The sequence below is a fragment of the Perca fluviatilis genome, chromosome 18, assembly GCF_010015445.1.
Source record: "Perca fluviatilis chromosome 18, GENO_Pfluv_1.0, whole genome shotgun sequence".
Taxonomy (NCBI): domain Eukaryota; kingdom Metazoa; phylum Chordata; class Actinopteri; order Perciformes; family Percidae; genus Perca; species Perca fluviatilis.
This window is the reverse complement of record NC_053129.1, coordinates 19,102,544-19,126,659: the sequence shown is the minus strand read 5'-3', so window position 1 is coordinate 19,126,659 and position 24,116 is coordinate 19,102,544. Positions and strand designations below refer to the sequence as shown.

At 41.4% G+C, this 24,116-nt stretch overlaps 1 protein-coding gene across 1 annotated transcript; it reads right to left on the bottom strand.

The window, feature by feature from the left end:
- rps6kc1 (ribosomal protein S6 kinase polypeptide 1) lies at positions 1-24,077 on the bottom strand. The gene is made up of 16 exons (XM_039781341.1): positions 23,884-24,077; positions 22,679-22,714; positions 20,049-20,169; positions 19,427-19,542; positions 19,257-19,350; positions 19,100-19,153; positions 18,128-18,550; positions 17,027-17,151; positions 16,472-16,570; positions 14,467-14,514; positions 13,757-13,889; positions 10,424-12,058; positions 7,920-8,009; positions 2,323-2,405; positions 596-676; positions 1-102 (listed from the first exon to the last, which is right to left on the bottom strand). The coding sequence occupies exons 1-16, from the start codon at positions 23,983-23,985 to the stop codon at positions 1-3; spliced, it is 3,342 nt and encodes a 1,113-aa protein (XP_039637275.1). The 5' UTR covers positions 23,986-24,077.
- Positions 24,078-24,116: the final 39 nt, after the last annotated feature.

Genomic DNA, 24,116 nt, shown 5'->3' with positions numbered 1-24,116 from the left:
CTATTTGGACCAGTCCACTCTGGCAAAGAAAGGGTGGGATTTGATATCATCCACGCCTCCCACACCTGCCCCCAGTCTCTCCATTGGGTTGTACTGGAGCAACTGCAGGACAAGACAGAGACCAACCTCTTAATTCAGTACAAGTGTCTGCACGTCCACTCCTTCACAGCACAAACTAAACTGGATTCATGGCAAATCTGTGTCACGTTAAGCAGAGATAAATCCATGCTAACCATATTAATATACATTTAAAGATTACCAGTGTTGAGGATTTGCAATTAGCTTTAAGATATTAGCATGGTGCAAGCTTGGTTATTAAGGATAATGTCCACTATGTCTAGGATGTGTGTTTATCTGTTTTAATCTGTCAGAAAAAAAATACATCCATTACATTCCTAATCATTTAAAGCAGTTATAGTGAGGTCTGGTTTTCATTTTCGCAACATCTTTAGGGATTCGATCTCACTGCTGTCATGTCTAGAGATCACTCACCTATCTGAGAGTGTTTTCAGTACCGTGGTGCCTTTTACCTGTATGTTCTGTCAATGAATGGTACAGGTTAGCAGTAAAGGAGCTAACAAAAAAAAAAAAAAACCCCCCCCCCCCCTAAATAGACAGCTGGGATGTTGAGAGCAGTGTGGCGACCAATTCCCGCTGGATGGCACCGCAGCAGAGACTGTGCAGAGGGAAGGAGGGATGGAAAGAATAGATAACTATCAATCAAAACAAAGAAAACCTAACAGACAGAGCTAAAGGGAGATATAATGACACCTGCAGAGCCAAGTCAATGTGAAAGCACCAGAGGACTGGACAAATAGGAGGAGACCAAAGAGCTAGAGCACCTGAAACAACACTGATCACACCAACTACAACAAGGTTACGTTTTGACTACTGTTGCTTTTTCTTAGAACTGCTGCGTGTGTCACAGAAAGAATGACAGGGAAAAACTTATTGTTTTTGGTTATTTTGTTCTTCATGTATACAGAGCAATTTTACTGGAAGAACCGACAGTTACGAAGCAGTACACATAAAAGCTTTTTATTTGTTTTTAGAGTAAAAACGTTACCAGGTCAAACTGTCAATTACAAGGAATTGTTGCACTCACGGGGAAAAAAATGAAAAAAAGAAATAATCTCAGAAGCCAAGACCTGCAAATGCTTTTCCGACCACAGAATGTAGTCCCATTGTTAAAATAATTGACAATAATGACCGTAATCACTGTATGTTGCAACAGCACATCTTTCAGTGCATCTACACCTACAAATTGAAAATGCTAGAACAGAACGTGTTCAGCAAGAGAAAGCCCGTTAACTGTTTGTGTTAGGGGACCCTGTGTTTTTTTTCTATCACTTAGGTCATCTCTCTCTCTCTCTCTCTACGTGCTGCAGGAGTTCTGGCTGGGTTCCTAGCCGCAGTCAAGACTGCTCCAGGCAAGATCTTATCCTGCAAGGATCAAGAGACACTATGTGTGCCTGTGTATCTTTGCCAGGGCTGTACCCAGACATAATCATCAAAGGAGACATCTGTGTGACTGAGTTGTTGTTTTTTCCAGGTAAGCGGGTGTGTATTGTTCAACATAGAAACACTAACCTAACACCCCGACTCATGTTTGGGACCACTGATGGAAACCACTGATAGCTGATATGAAAATATGCCCACTGGCGATCAGTTAGCATTTATTCAAATTTAATAAACAATAAAAAATTGAAGGGACGCTCTGCACCTGCACTGGGTGTCTGTGCGTTCACCTGTGTGTGAATTTGTCCTTCAAGAGAGCAGCAAGTTATAATTATCATGTGCACTTGTTTGTATACATGTATAACAGTTGAATATGTATCTTTTGTCTTCCAAACTTAAAAAGGCCATCAGATGCTCCCCTTCCTCCCAAGCCTGTCTTAGACGGCCCTGATCCTGGACCAGCCGAGTTGCAGCACCTTGAGAGCTGCCCTGGTCTTCACCTTCCACGCTGACCTCGGGTCGGCGTGCTCCAAGCCCAGCGCTGCTCCAGGAGCCAGCAAGGGGGCCCAGGGAGGGCTGACCCTATGGCCCAGCAGATGGAGCTCAGGCTGTGGGAGAAAGTCACACCGACACCCCTGGCACTCCCCGAGAACCAGAGTAAGAGATGGCAGCCAAGACGCACCTCACACACATACACACCAAAACAGCAAATTCCACCTACAAACACATACAGACACGCGCGCACAATCATACACAACCTGGCACAACCATAAAGAGTGTGAGAGAGTTGAAAGCCAAGACACCTACAGACATCCCACAACACCTTCGCAACAAAGATAACAGTTTTCATGCTTTTTGACTCACCATGCCTGTCAGGAGCTCAAACAGGACGGCGCCCAAACTCCACCAATCGCATGCTGCGGTCCCCTCACTGATACCTCCCACCTCTGAAACGGAGGGAAGACACTGAATTCATCAATAAATCAACAAGCAGAGAAATAGCTTATGTGTTGGAGAAGAATTATCATCTAGTGATGGAAAATAACCAAATATGTGTTTATGTGTTTATATATATATATATATTTATATATTATATATATATATATTATATATATATATATATATATATATATATATATATATATATATATATATATATATATATATATATATATAATATATATATACACACACACAATTATTTTATCTTAAGCTCATTTTAGTGCATAAAACCCCTTTAATGATTACATTAAAAACTCAACAGTGTTTGAGACTGACATCTTTGATTACTTAATATTTCATTGAATTGTTATAATCAATTCAAAATGAGCACAAAAACATGGACACAGTCCCACACAGACACACACAAACAAGTGTGTGTCTCATAAAAGGGTGATTTGCATAATAAAAAAGCAGTTAAATTGAGGAAACCGTCTGCTGCAACTTCACACCATCTGCATGACCTGACCTCAAACACACATACACTCATACAACACACGCACAGCAAGAAATGCAAAGCAGGAACTGAGAACAAATAGTATAACATTTTTGTTCAGTTTTCTTTACTACCCCCCCTGCACCATTTTCAGCTATTGGGTTTGTAAAATGTCAGGAAATAGTGGCAAATTAGTAAATAACAATTATGAAGCCCAGAAGCCCAAATTCTTGATTTAACAGTCCAAACTCCAAAAAGATTTCCAGTTTACAATAAAAAAATAAAAAGCAGAAAATCTTTTGCTTGAAAAATAACAATTAATCCATCACCATATCGGCAAATCGTTGCAGCCTTACCACAGACCCTGTCTGTCATTAAGGTTGTTGTCTTGACAACTAATTAAAGGCTCTCAATAATTAAAGACCTCATTTACCATCTCTTCCTTTTCTAAAATTCTCCCCATTTGGTCTTGTGTTAGTCTTTAATGGAGTCAATTTTTAATAAACACAAACACTTTCATCTACACATGTCGCAAAACCCTCTCAAGATGAACATTTCATGGGAAGTCTGTCCACTGTCCAAATCATGGCCACGTTCTGTGAGATTCTGATCCACAACCAGTCCGACAGTCAGCTTGATGTGGGGCTGTTGGGACTCCACAGTATGTGTTTCAGTAAAACACATAAACCAAGAATGACACTCGTTTGCTAAAGTCAAAAGTGTATGTGTGAGAGTGTGTGGGTGTTCTAGCTCCACTGGGTACCAGATGGCCTCTTGTGCCGCTCAGCTTCCCTCTGCTGGGCTCTCTCCAGAGGGCCGCACCCAGGGTCACGGCTGCGTGTGCCCAGAGACCAGGCTTCTCGGCTGGGGGAGTGTAAGAGACAAAGACCCCTCATCTCCCGGAGGCTGCCTGGAACTCCAGGGGCCTGCGCGCCTCTCTTGCAGCAAAGGTTACAGAGGGCTATGATACGACTTGCACGTTTACACACACACACGTGCACGCACACACACACACACGTGCACGCACACACACACACAACACACACACACACACACACACACACAGCCAACTGAGCAACCAGTCTTCAGGGCTCCCCAGGACTACTGTTTTGACAGCCAAGGAGAGAAGATCGTCATTGAACGGACTAGTGATACCTGCGTAGTTATGAGCTGTAGGGGAGATACTGGACACACACACAAGCACACGTCTCAGAGCAAGGTCGATGTCATCACAATGGATTAATGTCTAAGGAGCTGCAGGGAGAGTACAGTGGAGCTGGCTACACTTACTGCTCTGTCAGAGCGAGGCAGGAAGAAAGAGAGATAGAGAGAAAGAGGATGGGAGGGGAGAATTAACTGCATCCACAGGCCATGGGTCATTCAAACCCTTCTGTTACACTGTAGGATGTGTACATTTTCAAAATTGACCATACTTCCACTAAGCTGGCATTTTTCTTTCTTGAACAAAATATAAAGCACTTTAAAAATGAATCATAAGAATTTAAAGAAAACAAAAGGGAGGAGTTCAGATACACTGATAAAACAATACAGTGTGTTCACCTCATGACCTCCTCTTCTTCCCTTTCCCCTCAACAATCAGGTTCCCTCTTGCTTTGTATCTTAATCACACTCCATCTCCTCTCTCCTGGGGGCCATAAGGAACTTTCTCTCTTCTCCTCTTAGACCGACTTCCCTAAAAACTTAACACACAGTCATTGTTGAAAGGGGAAGTAAAGTGTATGCAGGTAGGAAGTAAGGAGGGACGGTGTACAATGTTCCAAGACTGAATGCGTGTCTTACTGTATGAGCTGGGGAAGCTCTGTTGAAATGGTGCCAATCGTTGCTAAAGAACAGCTGTTATTGTTTCAAAAACAAAATGCAGTATCAATGTGTCATATCATTATAGGACACATCTTCACTATGAGGACAGAATATCTGAACATATTCAAATAATAAAGCAGAAGTACCCCCACCCCCCCTCGGTAAAATGTCTTACTTGAAAAGCTTTTCAAAACAATGAGATGACAGCTCTTTATCAAAAGGGGAACTGAACTTTATCTTTCATTAGATCATCATACTGTGAGCAGGTAAAACAACAAAATAGTGAGTATGATGATGGAGTCATCAGTAACTGACTTAATACCTCAGAGGGGAAGAACATCGAATTTCCCTTTTCTTAGACATTGAAGACAATCGGTTTTGGCCTTGCTTCCCTCTCAGTAGAACAATAAACAACTCCCAATCCTGTTAAAATCAGTCACTCAACAGCTTTTTTTTTTTTTTTTTTTTTTTTAGTAGAGAACAAAACATTAACCATCTGATGTTTATCAATAATGATAAAATGGTGAGAAAGTAAATAAGCAGAAGTGCAGAATAAATAGATTAATACCCGGCTGCCACTGTATTTTTCCGAGTCCACTCCCGTGTTTTTTGGGTGTGAATGTGTGCATTTTAAAAACATGTTTCCCTCCGTCTTACACCGCTCACACACTCACACACTCACACACACACACACACACACACACACACACACACACACACACACACACACACACACACACACACACACACACACACACACACACACACACAACCACCCCCCGCTAAAGCTGCTAGGTTTCCTGGCCCCTAAACAGTCATAAATCTGTCATCAGGAATGAAGCCATCGCTAGAGCTGACCCTGTCTGGATAAACAGCAATACATAACAAGGGCAGGAGAGACACACACTCACTAACCTCTGCGTTTGTGTGTGTGTGTGTGTGTGTGTGTGTGTGTGTGTGTGTGTGTGTGTGTGTGTGTGTGTGTGTGTGTTAACAAGCACATACATCTACAGATGCATGCATGTACCAAATGTAGGGGTTTGCAGGTATGAAATAAAAGCATGTAAAACAGTTGATAGCCATTATTTAGTAGTGTGTGTATACTGAAATTGACAACAACAACAACAAAGAAAGGTAGACAGAAGAGACACAGAAAAGAAAGAGGAAAAAGTTATCAGTGTTTGAGCAGGACAATGGATGTGGAAGTGATATTATCGCTCAACAAAAGCATAACACACCCCCTGCTGGCTGCCAATATGTATTACATCCATTGATCCACATGGGATTAACAGTCGCTTAACTAAGACATTTCACACCTGGGCTGAGGTCAGTTTAATTCCAGTGCATGTCATGGCATGAATCTCTTTTCTTAAAATATTTTTTTTTTGTATTAGCTGGTTAGACTTTGATTTGTCTTCAAACTAAACTACATTTACATTCTACAGTGCTGAAACGACTAGTCTATTAACTTATGGATGTATTCAATGACGAAAGTCAATTAATCATTTACATAATTTGTCAAGTAAAGAAACCACAAACTGCTTACAGCCTCTCAAGTCTGAATATTTGTTTAATTATCCCAGTTTCATGTAATTTTAAAATGAATACCTTCCAGTTGTTGACTGCTGGTAAGAGAAAATATGATGTTTATGTACAGCACTTTAAAAAAAATAATCAATAAATAATTTGATGGTGAACATAATCATTGGTGGAAGCCCTAAACATTTTTCTTTTACTGAACCAGAAGGGGCTTAACAGTGCCGTTATAACTAACTGTAAGTCAAGTGTACATTTAGTCAAAATCTACATTTTAATATTTTTTTTAATTTGAATAGCAAATACATTTTTGTTTGTTCAGCAGGTGTCCTTTCAAACCTACCACACTCTTAGACAGGTATAAAAATATCACGCTGCTTATATTAACAAAAAAAATGACAATTATTTCACAATGACTTAAGTGGCAAACAAGTCTCAGCTTGGCACTTAGATTTTATGCTACATTATGCATAAAGCTCTGTGTGCTGAGCTTCACTCCTGTGTGTCTTTAGGTCATCTACTGCTGGCCACTGAACATATGCCTCTACGTGCTTCTATTTCCATTAGTAGGCTTTTAAACGAGCTGTTGCTAAGGGAATAAAAATGCACACTTTAGATATTAGATGGAGCATTTGTTGCTTTCAGATTTATTACAACAGTGGCATACTGTATGTTCTCGTCACAAGGAGGATTTAAATCTGAAGTGACCTTGCTGGCTTGAGAGAGAGGATGAATATGAGAGAATAGCTTAATATAAGTAAGTGGGAGAGTGAATGGGTGCGAGGGTCATTGTGTCTCGGAGTGCGTCCGGTGTTTTCAGCTAATAGTTATTCATCTTGCATATTTAAGAAAGATGTAATCAAACACATCACACAGAAATCTATCCAGCAGCCTAAGTGTGAAGCAATACACTTAAAGCAGCAACATATTGGAAAAAGTATCCGCCCATAGCTGTCTGATGCATGTGCCCCCCCACCCCCACCCACACACACACACACACACACACACACACACACACACACACACACACACACACACAGAAGTGCTAAGTAGGGACATGGTGCTGTAGTCTAGCAGCAGTTTGTTTTAGGCAGCTTGTAAACAGCATGCCAGAGCCGCCACAAGCCTGCTGAAGGCAACACATGGGGTTACCGCACTGCTGGCTCACTGTTGCACAACAACACACTCTAGAGGACAATAAGTGAACAACTAGAAGAGGCAGCCTCTCAAAATTGTGACCGCAAGAGTAAAAAACACATAGATATTTCTAAAGTATCCCCCAGCTATGGACCAATATAAGTATAATTCAAATGTAAAATAACACTGCCATGATGACATACTATATGTAGTAGCCTTTAGATGCAGTGCCCTTAATGGCAAAAAAGAAGAAGCAAAAGAACTGAATGGAAAGAGTACCTTTGCATATGGATTTCTGTTGATTTCAAAGTCGAGAAGAATCTGTTTCTACTCTATATTGTTTATTCATGTCTGGCTTTGAATGAAGGTTCTGTGACCATGGGAAAGTGGCCTACTTATGGCCCTTCATGCCTGCATAGAATTAACCCCACATAAAACCTCCTGAAACACAAAGGCTCCCAGGCATAAAATGAGTACACAAGAGAAACCAGAGAGATAAAGTTTTTTTTTAGCATGTATATGTATGTCTCACCTGGTGCACAGTACATATTGGCAATGGCCTCTTTGTCACAGGACTCCTCCACATCATTCCAGCTACAAAAGTAGGTAAGCTGAACATGACCTAAGGAGACAGGAAGAGGGGGAAAGTATTTAGCTCAAAGTCTCAGTAGAAACATTCATCTAATGCTTAACCTCACACAGTCAAGTATCACTCTGACTCGGTACTTTTCAAACTGTTTACTCACATACAGCACTTCCTTCCTCCATTCCTTTATGCCTCTCTACATCTCTCTGCGAGCTTTTCAAGCACACAGCCCCAGCGATTACTCCTGTTTAGCGGCTACCCGTTAACGCTATCATTAGAACTAATGGTGTCATTAGGTAGCCGTGGCCATTAGCCTGGGCTAGCCAGACTGATGCACCACACTACGCCGTTGATGGGCCCTTTAGAACAATAATTACCACCAGGGAGACGAAAACAGCCACTCAGCTAATTAGACGCTTGTTGATAACGAGGTGGAGAGAGATGATTGTAGGACGACAAAAGAAGAAGTTGATAGGGAATCTGTAACCTCCTGGTAAAACAACACTTTCGCTTCTGGAAGAGCCTTCATTTTAGTAAATAGATTGGCTGACTGACAGAGACAGTCCCTTAGTCAAATATTATCTGGTCTAAGAGAGGAATAAGCAGAGATCTCGACTTCATACAAGTTTTTTGTTTGTTTTTTTGCTTAAGGAAACAAGCAATATATTATAGGAAAGCAGCTTCAGAAGAATGTGATTTTATGCTTGCTGTATGAGAAATATGAGCAGATGTCAACAAGAGCCTATGGGATTTTCATTAGGTCTATATTAGTCTTGCATTGAAAATCGTGCTCTGGTTTATTGGCATTTCTTTAAAGCAATCATAAATCGTCTTGGGCGGCGCTAAGCTCCGCACAGAGCCTCTGCAAAATAGCCTCGGGAAGGAACTTGTTTTGGTAGAACGTGTACGTTCAAAAGTTGTTTTAGTCGTGCGAGAGAAAACTCAGAATGGACAGACAGTCTAGCTAGCTATTTCAATTTACCATGCAGAGATCTGAGGAGCGGTTAACCATAGTTCTCATAAATCGATCCGGAGTTTAAAATTCCAACACAAAAGAAAGCGGAAGGTAACGGACATCGGCGAAAAGACATGCATCCAGCGGAATTTCCTGTGAATCCCGGAAGTGGAACGTTGTAGATATAGACTAGGTCTTTATTGAACTATTTACGTCTGAAATATCTGTGATGAAACTCTTACTAGGCCACCTAATAGTAGTAAAGTATTAGTCCTGCTGCAGCCTCTGTTCAGTGCGTGGATTGTCTAATTCATGTTTCTTGGAAGTTGACATTTTAATTTTCTTCCCTGGTACAGTACAGGCCAAAAGTTTGGACACACCAGAGAATGTCTAATAAGGGGAGAACTTCCACTCTCTGGAAAATTCCGGGTTGGTACAATGGGGCTAATAGGGAGTGAGATAGGGAGTGAACAGGCTCTCCATAGACAGGCTCTGGACACACCTTGTCATTCAAAGTGTTTCTTTATTTTCATGACTATTTACATTGTAGATTCTCACTGAAGGCATCAAAACTATGAATGAACACATATGGAATAATGTACTTAACAAAAAAGTGTGAAATAACTGAAAATATGTCTTATATTTTAGATTCTTCAAAGTAGCCACCCTTTGCTTTTTTTGATAACTCTGCAAACGCTTGGTGTTCTCTCAATGAGCTTCATGAGGTAGTCACCTGAAATGGTTTTCACTTCACAGGTGTGCTTTGTCAGGGTTAATTAGTGGAATTTTTTCCATTATTAATAAAAAAGCAAAGGGTGGCTACTTTGAAGAATCTAAAATATAAGACATGTTTTCAGTTATTTCACACTTTTTTGTTAAGTACATTATTCCATATCATATCATCACATATGAGTTCATTCATAGTTTTGATGCCTTCTGTGAAAATCTACAATGTAAATAGTCATGAAAATAAAAAGGAAACGCATTGAATGAGAAGGTGTGTCCAAACTTTTGGCCAGTACTGTATATTGATTTGGTGCATTGTTGTCCATCTTTGCTTTAAAAGTAATCTAGATGGCTTGTTATCCCCATCATGAAGTGACAGGAATCATGTGTTGGGGTTTAACAGCAAGTAGATGTTTGCATTCTCTCAGCCCATTCAAGTTTGATCTTACTTGCAGATGTATCTTGCACTAAGATAATCTACATCTTTTTCAAAACTTTCTGTAACTAAACTTCATTGTAATGCTGTCCGGATATTACTGCTCATAGGCAGTTGTATAAGTTTAGCAGTATTAAAGCTAATATTGTTAGAACATAGTCTAAAAGGTTGTTTTTTTAGCTCATTTTCACTACATTTTAAAGACATATACTGGCATCCCTGTGTGTAACAATCTAGTACAAGATTTAAGAGAGCTGTGAGATAAATGACAAGATAATGGGATCTTGCTGAACAAAACTACATAATGAGCTGTGGTAATAAAGGATGTCTAACCTTGGTGGTTGAGCAGGATGTTGTTGGGGTTAAGGTCTCGACAGATGACGCCCTCTTGGTGCAGACAATCCAGGGCTTTAACCATCTCTACCGCGCAGCATCGGACAAACTCCTCCGGGATACGAGCTTGGGATGCAGCCAACGACAGCTCATCCAGCTCTGCAAACAGCCGCGATACTTCTTTATCAAATTCGCTGCCACCTGTAGTGCTAATAACTCTTGATTCACCATCAAGACCTAATAAACTCTCAACCACTGTGCATGCCTTAGTCCCATTTGTGGCGGGGATAGAGCCTGTGCTGTTGCTACTGGGGTCTGGAACTAAGTCTGTATTTACTCTTGTACTGGCCTCTGGTTTCTCATTTAGAAGATCAGTAACTGGAAGGTCAAGGGGAAGTTCATTATTTTGGCATGGAGAATGAACCACCATTTTGTCAGAGGCTTCTTGCCCAAACGCCACGCTGCAGTCATCCCACAGTGAGTTGAAGGGAGAGGAAGATGCAACACTGGTGTCATATGTTGCAGAGGCTGTACATAAAGATGAAAGGTCCTGCTCCAGCAGCTGCTCCTCCTCTTCCTCAGGGTGAACGGGAAGCTGTAAAACATCAGGCTGAATGAACTTCTGAGGAGAGGCTGTGGCCTCGAGTCCCACAACCCCCCCCGAAGTGTCTAATTCTTCCTGTAAAGAGTCTACAGTCCCACCCGTTATAGGCAGGTTGACCAAAAGGTCTGGTGGGTGTCCCTCATCCTCCACTACTGCCTCTTTAAAAGAGATGACTGGCACTGACTCATTGGAGCCTTTATCGCTACAGTCCAATTCCCAAAGCTCCGAGCTGTGGTACTTGACCTCCTGAGCCAGCTCTGGAAGATCCTCAGAGCCCAGGTCTGATGTAGAAAAGAGGGGAACCGGCTTATGAGAGTCCAGACAGGTCACCTCACTTGCACTGTCTTTGCTGTCAATACGGAAAAACTCCATTGGCGTGTGCTTGGACTGATCCAAAGACAGAGGCACAGCAGGTGAGGGCAAAGGACTGAACACTTCACTGTGGTCCTGTCCCTCGACGCGGTATTGGTCATTGTCAAGGGTGTGGCCACTTTTGTCGGACGACTCGGTAAAAAAGCCAAGTTCTTGAGAGCTGATAGGTGATAGGCTGTCATTGCTAAGCAGGGAGCGGCTACGCGAGGAAGTAGTGGTCGTCGCAACGGGCACTTCCAGGGACAGCATTTCATGTTCACTCTTTTCCTCCTCCTCCTTCTCTTCTTCTAGTGCATCTGGTTCTACTTTGTCTTGTTCATACTCATTGCAAAGTGTCAAATAACTGTTGGTGCACTCTTCCTCAGACGTGGCTCCAGAGTCTGACTGGGCACCAATTTGTTCGATAAGCCTGGGAGGGAGAACGCTTTTCTTAGGAGACACAATGAGTTTCTCCCCTTTGTTCTGAAGCCCTGAGACAGAATCAGAACAAGCAACCGGCCCAGAACCAGAACTGGCTGAACCTACATCCAGCTGTGGTACAGCATGTTGTGGAGAGTGTACAGCCACTGTGTGGCTCTTCTGGATGAAAGGAATGTCAAAGCTCTCTTCTGGGCTGGAATTACGCAGGTACTTTCCAATGTGAGACCACAGCTTACCACCTAGAGATGAAGAAAAACAGGGCATTAAAGACAATGTATTGTGGTGTATTTATCACAGTGGTAAGCAGAGGTATAAAGAGGACGAATGAGGAGTTAAGGGAGAAAGCTGTGCAATGTCTGGATAATTACAGATTTTTCACCACATTAACTTTTTCAGGAATATTTCTAGCCACCTGTGCTTCAACCGGGGGGAACCTTGGTCTAAAGTTAGTTCCTAGGCCATAGATCTTCCAAAAAGTCCCTAGGTAGCAGCACAAAGTTACTGACTGGTCAAACACTAGCCCCAAGGCCTAAATAATTTTCATTCATACAGTAAGCACTTACTGAGTGCCAGTAGTATCAACATATGGATGATTTATTGATTATGCGGTAGACTTATAAACCACTCGAGTAAGTTGATTCAATGGACTTACCTTCTACAGCAGAAACAAGGCTAAAGTAATCCGCTGTGAGGCCCGTGGCAAAAATGACCTGCAGCGCCCCTCGGGGTCCCTGCCTATTGCTTGTTTTGCCCATTTGGGAAAAATAACCAGAAACTTCGTCACTATTTCAGAGGCGTCCGTTTCACTTTTCTGTGCATGATTACATTGCATATAAAATATATATATATATCACTCTCTGCCATCTATCTAATTTACCTAATATTCACAGTTCTTCAGATTCTGTGAAAACGCAAAAAGAAATGCGCAAAAGAGCTTTTTAGTTCCTGACTTTGGCTTCTGGGGCTCCTTAGTTTCTGAGACTATTTGGTAAAAATGGTCATTAGTTTCCACTTAGGAATGAGTAACCAGGGCAAACAAGAACAGTTAGGATTGAACCCAATCTGGCTAAATGGAGAGGTCTGTGTGTGTGTTTTAGGTTCCCAGTGTAATGTTAGCATTTTGACATCGCTGTCTCTCACACACTCACACTCACACTCACACACACACACACACACACACACACACACACACACACACACACACACACACACACACACACACACACACACACAGCTGTAGTGTGAGCAATTGGAAGCCAGCATCTGTTGTGTGTGATGAGAATGAATAGGGAGTTCACAGTGATGATAATGATAGCGGGACAGCTCGATGGCTTAGAAAGTAAAACCATCCACATGTTATTTTGTCCAATGTCACTCAGGTCACTGCCTCCCTCAGTCTGCCTGCCTATCGTCATTCAACCCATCAGCTGCTAACAGCATACTTAAGAAGCAAAAGGAGCAAGCCTGTATTTTGTGAAACAGATGTAACTGTGGTGAAACTATGCCTTTGCTGGCATTTGATTAGCTTTATTAGATCATGTTCATATGATATTTAATACTGTCCACTAATATTAGTGAAGGGTGGTTATAGAGTGCACCAGATTGAATAGGTTATAGGGCATTAAAAAAATATGGCTGCATTTCATTGTACGCACTCACCCACACACACGAGCTACACACACATCGGAGAGTGAGTGGGATGTAAGGAGGCCCAGGTGTTGGCATAGCTAATGAAGCATGGCGCCACCTGGTATTCAGAATAATGACCTGTGACACACACCCATCTCTATCAAACATCTGTCTAGAACAAGGGCAGAGAGAGGGGTGGGAGAAGAGAGGAGGAGGAATCAGAAGAAGGAGGGGAAAAGACAGTTGGAGGTAAAAAAAGACAAAAGAGGGAAGATGAAACTAGGAAGCATGAGATGTGTGTGTCTTACCTTCAGCATACTGCAGCAAAAGGAAAACTGTGTCTTCAGAGACAATGAACTTTCTCAGCTGCACCATGTGCGGCACTGAGTGAGGCATAATTGTCCTCTTAGTCTGCCCACAGTCACTGCTCTTTCTCAGACCCTGCAAAAAGAAGTGAGAGGAAGAGGAGGTGAGTAGTTAAAGGTGAAGTAAGCAAGGAAATCTGAATTTAAAAACGAGAGGAGAAAAGAAAAATGTACCCCAATTTGGAGGGCATGAATGGGATGAGGTAAAGGAAGGTGAGTTTAGTTTTTGTGAAGAATAAGGTGTGTAAAAAAATAAATAAAAAGAAGATCAGAAACGGAGTGTGGCAAAGGAGAAACCTCCTATTAACGAGGAGCCAGCTTTGCCCCTTGGCAACCCAAAGTCACTGGATTCATCAAGCCACATACAGCGCGTGACTTTTTAAAAGAGCCACACAAATCTATCAGCGCTACACATAAAGTTCACATTGGCTGCGTGCAAGTATGCGTGTTTGTGCGCGCACATGTGTGTATTCATCTGTGCTTGCGCTGTGCGTTGGCATCTGGCACACGTCTCACACCTGAGAGCAGAGGAGCTGACAGGGACAGGCCCATTAGAATCAATTACACCGGTCACACACAGGGGCTTCTGGCACACTTACAGTCAGGACAACGAGGATGTGGGGTGCACACGCACACAAAAAAAAAAAACTTACTTTCAGGATGAACGTCTCTTGTGTTCTCTTGTCCATGACCAAAAGAACCTGTGATGAAAGAGTGCCATTAATTGCCATATATGAACAGACATACACAGTCTAAGATGATGTAGTGGTGGTGTCCTCTAGTGCAGTGTTTTTCAATGACTGGGTCAGGGCACACATGAGGGTCCCTGTAAGATAAATGGAGGTCCCTAAATTATACTAGAAAAATTGGCATTACACAATGAATCCTGCTGTGTCGACCAAACCAAGTACCAGCCACAACAATGACTAAAAGGAATCTATCGAGTTCTGTAGTGTAAGAGCAAAAAAAGGGAACCAATTGCAATACTAGCTGCTAAAGAACCCCCAAAACAAAGAAGAATGTAAATGTGATAGAATTAACACATATCTTTAGCAATACATTATACTTGAATCAATTAATCGATTGACAGAAAAAAAATCCATGAAAACAATTTTTGATAAATTCATCAATAAGTAATTTAACAATCAAAAATGTTATATAAAACTATCATGTCTTTCCCTTTTTAAATTTTTTTTTTTTCTATTCATTTTATAGATTGTACAACAGAAAAAATAACTGGCAGATTAATAATTATTGAAAAATAATCGTTAGTTGCTAATATACCCCCCCCCCAAAAAAAACATATGAGCAACCTGCAAGCCAGTGTGGTTATTCACATTTATGTTCATATATCGGATGCACACATTTCGTTCCTGTGCTCCTACATTTGTTATTATTATTTTGGAGCACATGAAATATCTCACTACAGATCCATGCAATTCTTCACGGCAGACACGCTTGCTAGCAGTGCCGTCTTCAAATCCCTACCTTTCTTTCCATCTGTACCCAAATTCCCACAAAAAAGGAGCTCCTACTATCTATAATTTCACTTTTCTTTATTTTCTCCCTTCTTTATCGCCGACATCTTCATTGCTCTTCTGCTCCCTTATCATCTCAGGGGAGAGCTTGAGCATGTGTGTGTGACCCGGTCTGTGTTCGTGCGTAGTGCAGTGCAGTGCGTATGTTTTGTGGGTGCGTTCTCTCCATGTGACCCTGGCTGGGACCAAACAGGTGCAGGCTAAATGGATATGAATGGAGCTGTAAGTAAACAGAGTGGCAGTGCTAGCCAGGGCGCTAATATAATTAAGACACAAACATCAGGGAAGGGGGGAGGTGGAGAGAAGGGGCAGGAGGGTGAGGAGCTCTCTCCATCTGTCCCCTCTGTCCCCATTAAAAGTGAAAGGAGGAAGGAGGAGGAGAAAGAGGAGAGAAAAGCCAGGTCATTTTTGGATAGCGTAGTTTCCACTTATGGCGTATCTTTTTTTTTTTTTTTGTCTGATTTGTTTCTGACATATTGTGGATTTTGCATGCACCTCTGTAGAGTAACACATGTTAGTATTGTGTCAACATTTTCCTTGGGGTTTTGTGTGTGTGGAGGACGAGCATCATTGATTCAATGTTGTGTACCGCTCTCTGAGCTGCTTGCCAAGTCATTTCATGGCTGAGTGGTGAAGTTGCTTCGCCGGCAGCTGGTTGAGAGGACCAGCAACCTAAACTGACCTTGTGGTACTCATAACTGACGCTGAACATACACACACTCAGCCCTTGCTGTACCATTCAGTAAATCTATTACGCTTTATTGCTTTGGATAAAAGAGATGGTCGAAGAAGGAAAGGACACAAGGAGGAGAAATTTGACACATCCAAATTTATCTGGGCCGGGGAAATAATAAATAAATATGTGTAATTATTTTGTAAGGACCTCAATTATTATTTTGTTTTCACCATACGAAGTGTCCTCTTCCATATTTACTATAATATTCAAGGAGAAAATTCTGACATCAGATCAAACAAAGTAAAACTTTTTGTGTCTTTTACTCACTGTCTTGGTAGAAAAAAAAAAAGAAAAATTATTGATTGTGATTATGAAAGAAACAAAACCATAGTAAACTCACAAAATGCAGCTGCAAGTTGCAATACTTGTCAATAGTAAACTGACCTTATCTATCACCCCCAACACCCTGTAAGCTCTCAGCTCCTCGGACGGACTCTGCTGGCCTCCTCTGCTGGTGGATGGGCAGCACTGTGCCCCCAAAGCCTTGGACAAAAAAACATTTCATAGTGCTTTAATGTTGTGCTATTTATCATTAAAACGTGGTCACATTCATTAGGCATCTTAACCTCTTGCAACATGTGACCCAAGTAATATGAGAAGGAAAGCAACAGTCAGTGTCTCAGCCAAAAATACTCCAGGTTCTGGACTGTGATCATCAGATAAAGGTAGCGTACAGTGGGTTTTTAGAGCTTTTTGAAAACAGCTGCTGTTGCTGCCTTCTGTGGCCAAAATGTATGATTTATTATTGATTATTCTGGTCAATATGCATTATTATGATGATGTGTTAAAGATATTTTTCAAAACTGACTTTCTGTGATGTTTTCGTCTGTAATAAACCCAACTGTACTCTGATATACTGCCTCAAGGGGTTTGAGGACCTTGGTGGATGGACACATAAAGCACATTTGCATAATCCAACATAGACTCCCTCCCACTCACCACTGTCTGTGTTGACCCTTGACCCATGTTGCTTCTCAGATGCTGACTGGATATCTGTTCTGCACGCATTAGATACTCTGCAGTCTTCTTCTTCACTGCCTCTCGCCGCGTGGGACTGGGCTCACCTGAAAACGGGTGAGGGGGGGGGATCAAACAGTTTTTTTTACGAAGCAGTTTTTAAAGTGCAGGGTTAAAATTTTCTGTAAAGCATTTATTTATTTATTTATTTTACTAAAAAAGCAGCACAGTATTACTGTGACAAGCTAATAAACCACAAAGTAAAAGTAATGTCTATATTGCAATGTCAAGGCAAACTAAAGAACAGCAACCCTGCTGCTGGTACGGTCAGTATCTGGCTTACGGACACTTCAGCAGGGTGGATGCTGACAGAATCACAGTCTTCATAAACCCAAGGCCAACCATCCGAGCAGATAGACATCCATGGTTACCACTTGGTAATAAAGCTATAGTGCCTAGTTTGTGTCGCCCCCATGAGGAATTTTAAGTAATGACAACAACACTGTCGCCGCATCCACATAATCCAAGCCTTCCGTGATCGCACACAGCCCCACCCCCCTCCTCCACGCAGTTGCTAGTAGCCAAGGAGGACACGGAGGATAAAAAAAACATGGACTCTTCAGAAGAGGTAATCATCTTCACTCGAGTTTCTGCGCGCAAAAGTCGCCGGACGACACAATCTTCTGAAGATAGCCATACTGAGAAATACAGAGAGTGTTGTGTGGAGCTGATAGTCTTAATTAGCCTTGTAGCAACTCATTTGGCAATGGCCTGAATGTAACGGACGTTCATTAATATCAAAAAGGTACGCACTAAAGCTTTAAGTAACGAGCTTAGGTAACTATATCAATTCATGTTACTTTGGATTAGTAACAACAGGATGTCCGGAGTTAGTATTGGTTTCTCCACTGTGTCACACTATGATGAGTTAGTTGTGAATATAACCAAATTTCTCATCGAGTGGTGAGTTCAATTTTGAATATCTAAATACACTTGAGTTTCAGTTTAACACTTCTCTCCTTCTGTATCGTCGTGTCGTGTCACTGCTGCACATGTAGATACCCAGCTCTCTCCCAAACACACCTTGCACTCCTTGCAGCAGCAGGTCCACTCCGCTACGATAGCAGGAGAAAGCTGCCTGGAAGTCCTGCTCTTTCTCCTTCTGTACAGCCAAACAGATGAGCTCACTGGCTCTGTCTAGGTAGTCTGACTTCACCTCCTTTGGGTTGCCACCACTGGCTTTCTTCAGACTGCTGGAAAAGAGTGGCGTTCGGCCTGACCAGCTGACCTCTGGGTTCGGGGCTGAGGAGGCAGGGACTGGAGCAGGCGATGGAGTGCGGCGACCGTGCAGGGAGGGCAAGCGAGGGCTGCAACTGCTGCCAATGTTGGTGGCTCCCCCCTGTGGCTGGTTTGGGGAGGTGCGGCCTGAGGCCATGCCATCATCTAGCCCAGCCAAAGAGTCTGTATCCACAGCCAGGGAGGTCAGGTCGCTGTCACTGGACGGGCCTAGGGAGGAGAACAATGCTGGGGTCATTACAGACAGACACATACATACACACACACTTCATGATCAGGGTTTTTCCTGCATAGAGGAATTTTTGGCACCCCCCAAAGAGGTTTCAGCCAGCCCCCAAAAGACCAAAATGATAAAAAAAATTGGGAATAAAAATAGCAATTAAAATCCTCTCCAAATGTGTTTACGAGCAATTTACCAAACAACCATTGAACATGCAGAACATAAACTTGAATATGAAAGCTAAGCTCAGTTTTATCGTCCAGAGTCAGTCTGTACCGGTTTTGTTAACTGGGGTTTCATTAATTCAAGCATAATATATATTTTTATCAAATTGTCAGAAATAATAGGAAAATGCATAGATTTCTGTCAAATAAGGTCACACAAATTAATTGCCTATACTGTACGCAGACCGATCATGCTTACTGCCGTGCGTAGTCAACCCCCAAAGGCTCATTCTGAGCCAGGAAAAGCCCTGATAATGTGTCTATGTATGAGCTTTATGTAGGTGGGTGTTATTTTGATGCATAAACAAACCTTACCTCCATACTCAGATGTGATAGTCAAATCATCTGCACCACTGATGTCTCTTTGAACTGAAAAATACGTCCACACATCTCTGAGCAAGTGTGCATTAACAGTCATTGTTAATTAAGAGGAAGATTCATTCTGAGGAATAGTAATTGTGTGTAAGCCTACCGTCAGAGCTGCAGTCTGATAAACTGTCTGCCAGGAAGTCAGAAAAAGGCTCAGCTGGTCCAATGAGCTCCGAGCCGTCGTGGACCTCCCCTCCCTTGAAAAGAATTAAAAACATTGCAGTCCACAGTCTGGGAGTATGTTTGTATTTGCATGTGTGTGTGTTTGGGTACCTTGAAAAAATCTTGGATATGCTGACTGCTATAAAGAGCAGGGATATTAGCAGAGAACTGCAGCAGATCCTCGGAGCACTGTCTTCTTTCCTCAACTACTGAGTCATCAAAACGACCTGTACATGCATACATGGATAGAAGGATACACACACATCAGACTCAGCTTGAGCTATGTTACTGGTTACTGGTTGCACGGCGTTCGTGGTTCGACTGGTCATGACTGTTTTTCCCAAGACGGCGCCTGGCTGTATACGTGAAGGTAATGTCTTTATAAACTATCTTTTTAATAAACTGTCTGTACACTTACAAAGTTCTCAATGCTTCGGTTTACATGTAGGGACCCTCATTATGCTACCGTAGAAGTGTGCTGCTATTTTGAGCCTTGTTAGTGGTATAGAAATAGCGATTTATTTTTACTCTACCAGTGCCCCGAAAGCCTCGCATTAAGCTAATCAGCGGTTCGCGCCAGAGACACATTCGATTACCATGAAAACATATCCCAGAGAATGGTCAACTCAGTACACGTGTTATTAACCCCTAGGTTCATTTTGCACCGGAATTGTCCTTTAAACAGTTTTTCTTAAGACACTTTAGAGAAGGTCACTAACATCAAGTTTCTTACCAAAGACTTTAGCCTTGGCAAATGGAGGAAACAGCTCCGACTGTCTACATACATTCTTGTGCAGCTGCCAGAGGTTCTGATGAAGCTTCCGGAAATCACTGTATCTCTTCCATACTGTTATCTACAGAAAGATCAAGACAACAGATGGATGAAGATAGGGAGGAGGAGTTGGGAATGAATCATTTTCTGCTTAATGACATGTGCAGCTTCCCCAAATGGATTACATCAATTGTGTTTATCAAACACTGCTTGAAGAAGTAATCTGATGTTGTACTTGTCTGTTAAAAGTAATCTCACTATCCCTTTTTATTTTAAAAGTTCTGAATAATTAAAATATTCATTAGGTCTTGTTAAAGACGACATGCATGCTATGCAGCTATTGCTCCTCCGCCAACACATTAAACAATCTAACACATATGACAAGTTAAATTACTCATCTTAAAAAAATCTTAAAACACAAGTAACAACATTCACACACAAACATGGATGAAGTATTTCCTTACTCTGTGGCATAAAGCAAAACATAATGTTGCCTAATGTTGAGATGAGAGTTCTGGACAGCCTGCTAGTGTGGGAAACACCACTCCCAAACAGGATCACTGCTTAATGTTAATGTTTTCACTCTGTCCCATACACACATGCAGTAATCAACATCATGCCTGCTGCATTAGCGCTGGTTTCAGGCTAGACTGCATTCCTCAGTGTGTGACAAACGTAAGACAGCATGCATGTGTGTCTCTACAGCATGTTCGTAGATACATTATGAGATACGGGAACACTTAAATGTTCTCTAAAACCTTTTAAAATAAAGAACCGTTTTCTTGGGCAAAAATTCTTAAAATGGTCACCCTGAAGATGTGACCGTGTGTGTCCATAATATTTAGACTGTTGACAAAAAAAGCCTGAATGTCAGTATTCTAAAACAAAGACAGGGAGTTAAAAAGGTAAAGGAAATGATCCTGATGTTTTGCAAATATATAAGCACAAACTGAAAAGGAAATAGTATAAAGCAAAATAATACATAGAAACAAACAAAACAAAATACAATCAAACAAGCAAGAAAAAATTCAAAAGGAACAAAACAGATTGGAAAAAAAGACAACTTGTTTACAGCACAGAAAACCTTACATTCATTGATTTCCTTTGTATGACAATGGTAGGGAAATTATTTAGTTCATTATTTACACCCTAAAAGTATACAACAAAATATCTGGGTTCAATGGCATTAAAGTATTGTATCCATTTAACCCAGTATGACTGAAATCTGCTAACTTGCAGCTTTGAAGAAAATGTCAATTACTCTATTACATAGCTATCCTTCATAATTTCAATAAAGTCTTGTAATATAGGCATTTCAGGCTGCAGGTAGTCTCTTTGCCAGACCTTCCTCCACGGCGCTGCGGAGGAGGGTCTGGCTAGTCCACACAGCATTCCGGGATGGGAGAAAAACGTGCTCTGGTTTATTGGCATTTCTTTAAACCGATCACAATCGTCTTGGGCGGTGCTAAGCTCCACACGGAGCCACTGCAAAATAGCCTCAGGAAGGAACTTGATTTGGTGGAACGTGTACATTCAAAAGTTGGTTTAGTCATGTGAGAGAAAACTCAGATTGGACAGACAGTCTAGCTAGCTGTCTAAATTTACCATGCAGAGATCTGAGGAGCAGTTAACCATAGTCTTCATAAATCAACCGGAGTTTAAAATTCCAACACAAGGAAGGAAACGGACATCGGTGAAAAGACGTGCATCCGGTGGAATTTCCTGTGGCACCAGAGCAATCCCGAAAGTGGAACGTCATGGATAAAGACTGGGCTGCAGGCTTTTCTTACTTGCCGCCAAAATTATTTTAAACAAATTCTATGTATATAGGGCTTGGCGATATGGAGAAAATCACGATATTTTTTACTAAACTACCTTAATATCTATACCGCAACGATATTGTAGTGTTGACTATTGGTGCTTTCACAAAATATTTACACAATGAGATTTTTGATAAATAATCATCAGTAATGTGGATATAATGACTAAGTGGGTAAAGGTAAATAAAAGAATAGTTACAACAGTCTGGTAAGTTCAGTTCATCTTAATATGAAGTACCCTCTCTATAACATTATGTTTGTCCTGCTAAAAGGAATGAATTTACATTGCGGTCCCAAAAAATATAATATATAAACGATTGAATTCACAAAACCACATTGTCTCCAGCAAGTAGAGGCTCATGCATTTTTTTTTTTTCTCTGACCTGGTATATCACAAGGCGTATCACACATTCTTCCAGCAGAATTATCTCCATTTCAGAGAGGCAGTTGTTTGCCTTTTTAAAATCTCTTAACACAAATGCATCCGTCACTTTCAACTTGTATTTTTTGTACATTTTTATAACTTCTAAATACTGTAAAACTGCAAATGTTGAGATGTGTTTTTATATTGGTTTTGGAAGACCTCAACCAACTTAGTCTGAGATAACAAACCGCTTATACTAGCTATATACAGAAGCAGTGCTTATCTTCCAACCCTGCAGGGGAAATTCCCTCCAAAATATTCCATCAAGCTTATGTCTTTCAAGAAAGTCAACTCTCTGCAAATGCTTTGCACACTCACAAAGTCACAATATAAAAATAATGGCTTACCTCTTGGACATCTTCTGGGTTCTTCCTGGAGATTATCTATGTGGAAATGAGATATGAGAACTCAAGAATTTAAATACTTCATTTGAGTGATTCCTATAAGATGCCAGTGCTGGTTTAAGACTTTCTCGTGAGGCTGGCACAAGTATGAACTGGGACACGGCTCTGAGTGTGACAATGAGTACATTATATAGCGAATGACGGAAGTCTTGAGTGTAGAAACGAGACATCCCCAACAACCATAACAAGCAGAATAGCAGGCAGGCAGAGACAAAGAAACTCAGCCTGTCCTTATTCTAACTTATTGAACTGGGAGTGTGCCCATGCATATGTAAAACCACTGCACAATCTGGTGACTGGAGATCTGGCAGAAGTTTGGATGAATATTTAGGATACTTGTCTATTCATTGTAACATTAGAGGACTTACTTCTCTATACAAGCACTTGATCTGTGAGTTGCAGTATATTATCAATGGCGACATGAGCCCATTCTTACAAATGAAAGCCTGATTTTTCAAAAGTATAAGTGCATTTTGTCTAGGGTTTTTCTCCTAACCTGAAATTGTGTCAGAGTATAGCAGCACCTTACAGGGAGCTTAATTAACATGTGGGTGAAGTTAACCCAGGCTTTGACATTTCACCATCCAGGTCAATCAGAATAACTCAAAACGTTAATTACTTCTTTTAAGGCATTTCTCTGGGATATACAAATATAATGGCAATATGAACCAGCTATCTTGTTGATGTTAGAGTCTAAACATGCTTTTTTTCTGCTTAACATTATCTCTTTATTGTTCGTCCATTGTAACGCTACTCTATAACACTAAATAAGCTAGCTAGTTAGCTATCTAACGTTAGCGGTTAACACTGGGTTAGCTAACACATAGCTAGACAACACAGCGTTAAGGTCGGACTCAATCAGTCTGGCTAATATTGCTAATGTAAGTTAGTAACTAGACAATCCACTGCCACTGAGGGTAAAACCGCCACATTTATAACATAAGCAAGTCTGAATGTGCATATTAGCTACATCTACGGTGTTCACAAAAGCTGTTACCATTGCCAGCGATTCCTTAAAAGGTTAAAGTAACGTTACTTGTGTTTGCATCATATTAGCTTGGTTAGCACAGCTCAAGCTAGACAGCTAGCTAACAACACCCAGCTAGCATTAGCCTTGTTGTCAGAGTGCCCATCCTCCCTTTACTTACCCTTGCGGTGACTTTGTACACAGTATAGCCTTTCAGATGCTTTTTGGGATCTGTGACAGTATAAAACCGAGCCAGTTCTCCTCTGTCCCGCTGCGAGATCATTCTGATAGTGACAACATTGCCAAAGCTACCAGTCGGCTAGCCATTCACATTCATTCCCTGACAGCACAGTGACAGGAGGCAAATTAATTAGAGCGCCTCCTGGAGGAAAGCCCATGAACACTACACTTGCA

Coding starts and splice junctions, on each gene's coding strand:
- rps6kc1 (XM_039781341.1), bottom strand. CDS start 23,985: ATGATCTCGCAGCGGGACAGAGGAGAACTGGCTCGGTTTTATACTGTC. Junction 19,351..19,426: donor ATATCCAAGATTTTTTCAAG/GTACCCAAACAC, acceptor ATTCTTTTCAAG/GGAGGGGAGGTCCACGACGG. Junction 14,515..16,471: donor TGTTGGGGGTGATAGATAAG/GTCAGTTTACTA, acceptor CTTTCATCACAG/GTTCTTTTGGTCATGGACAA.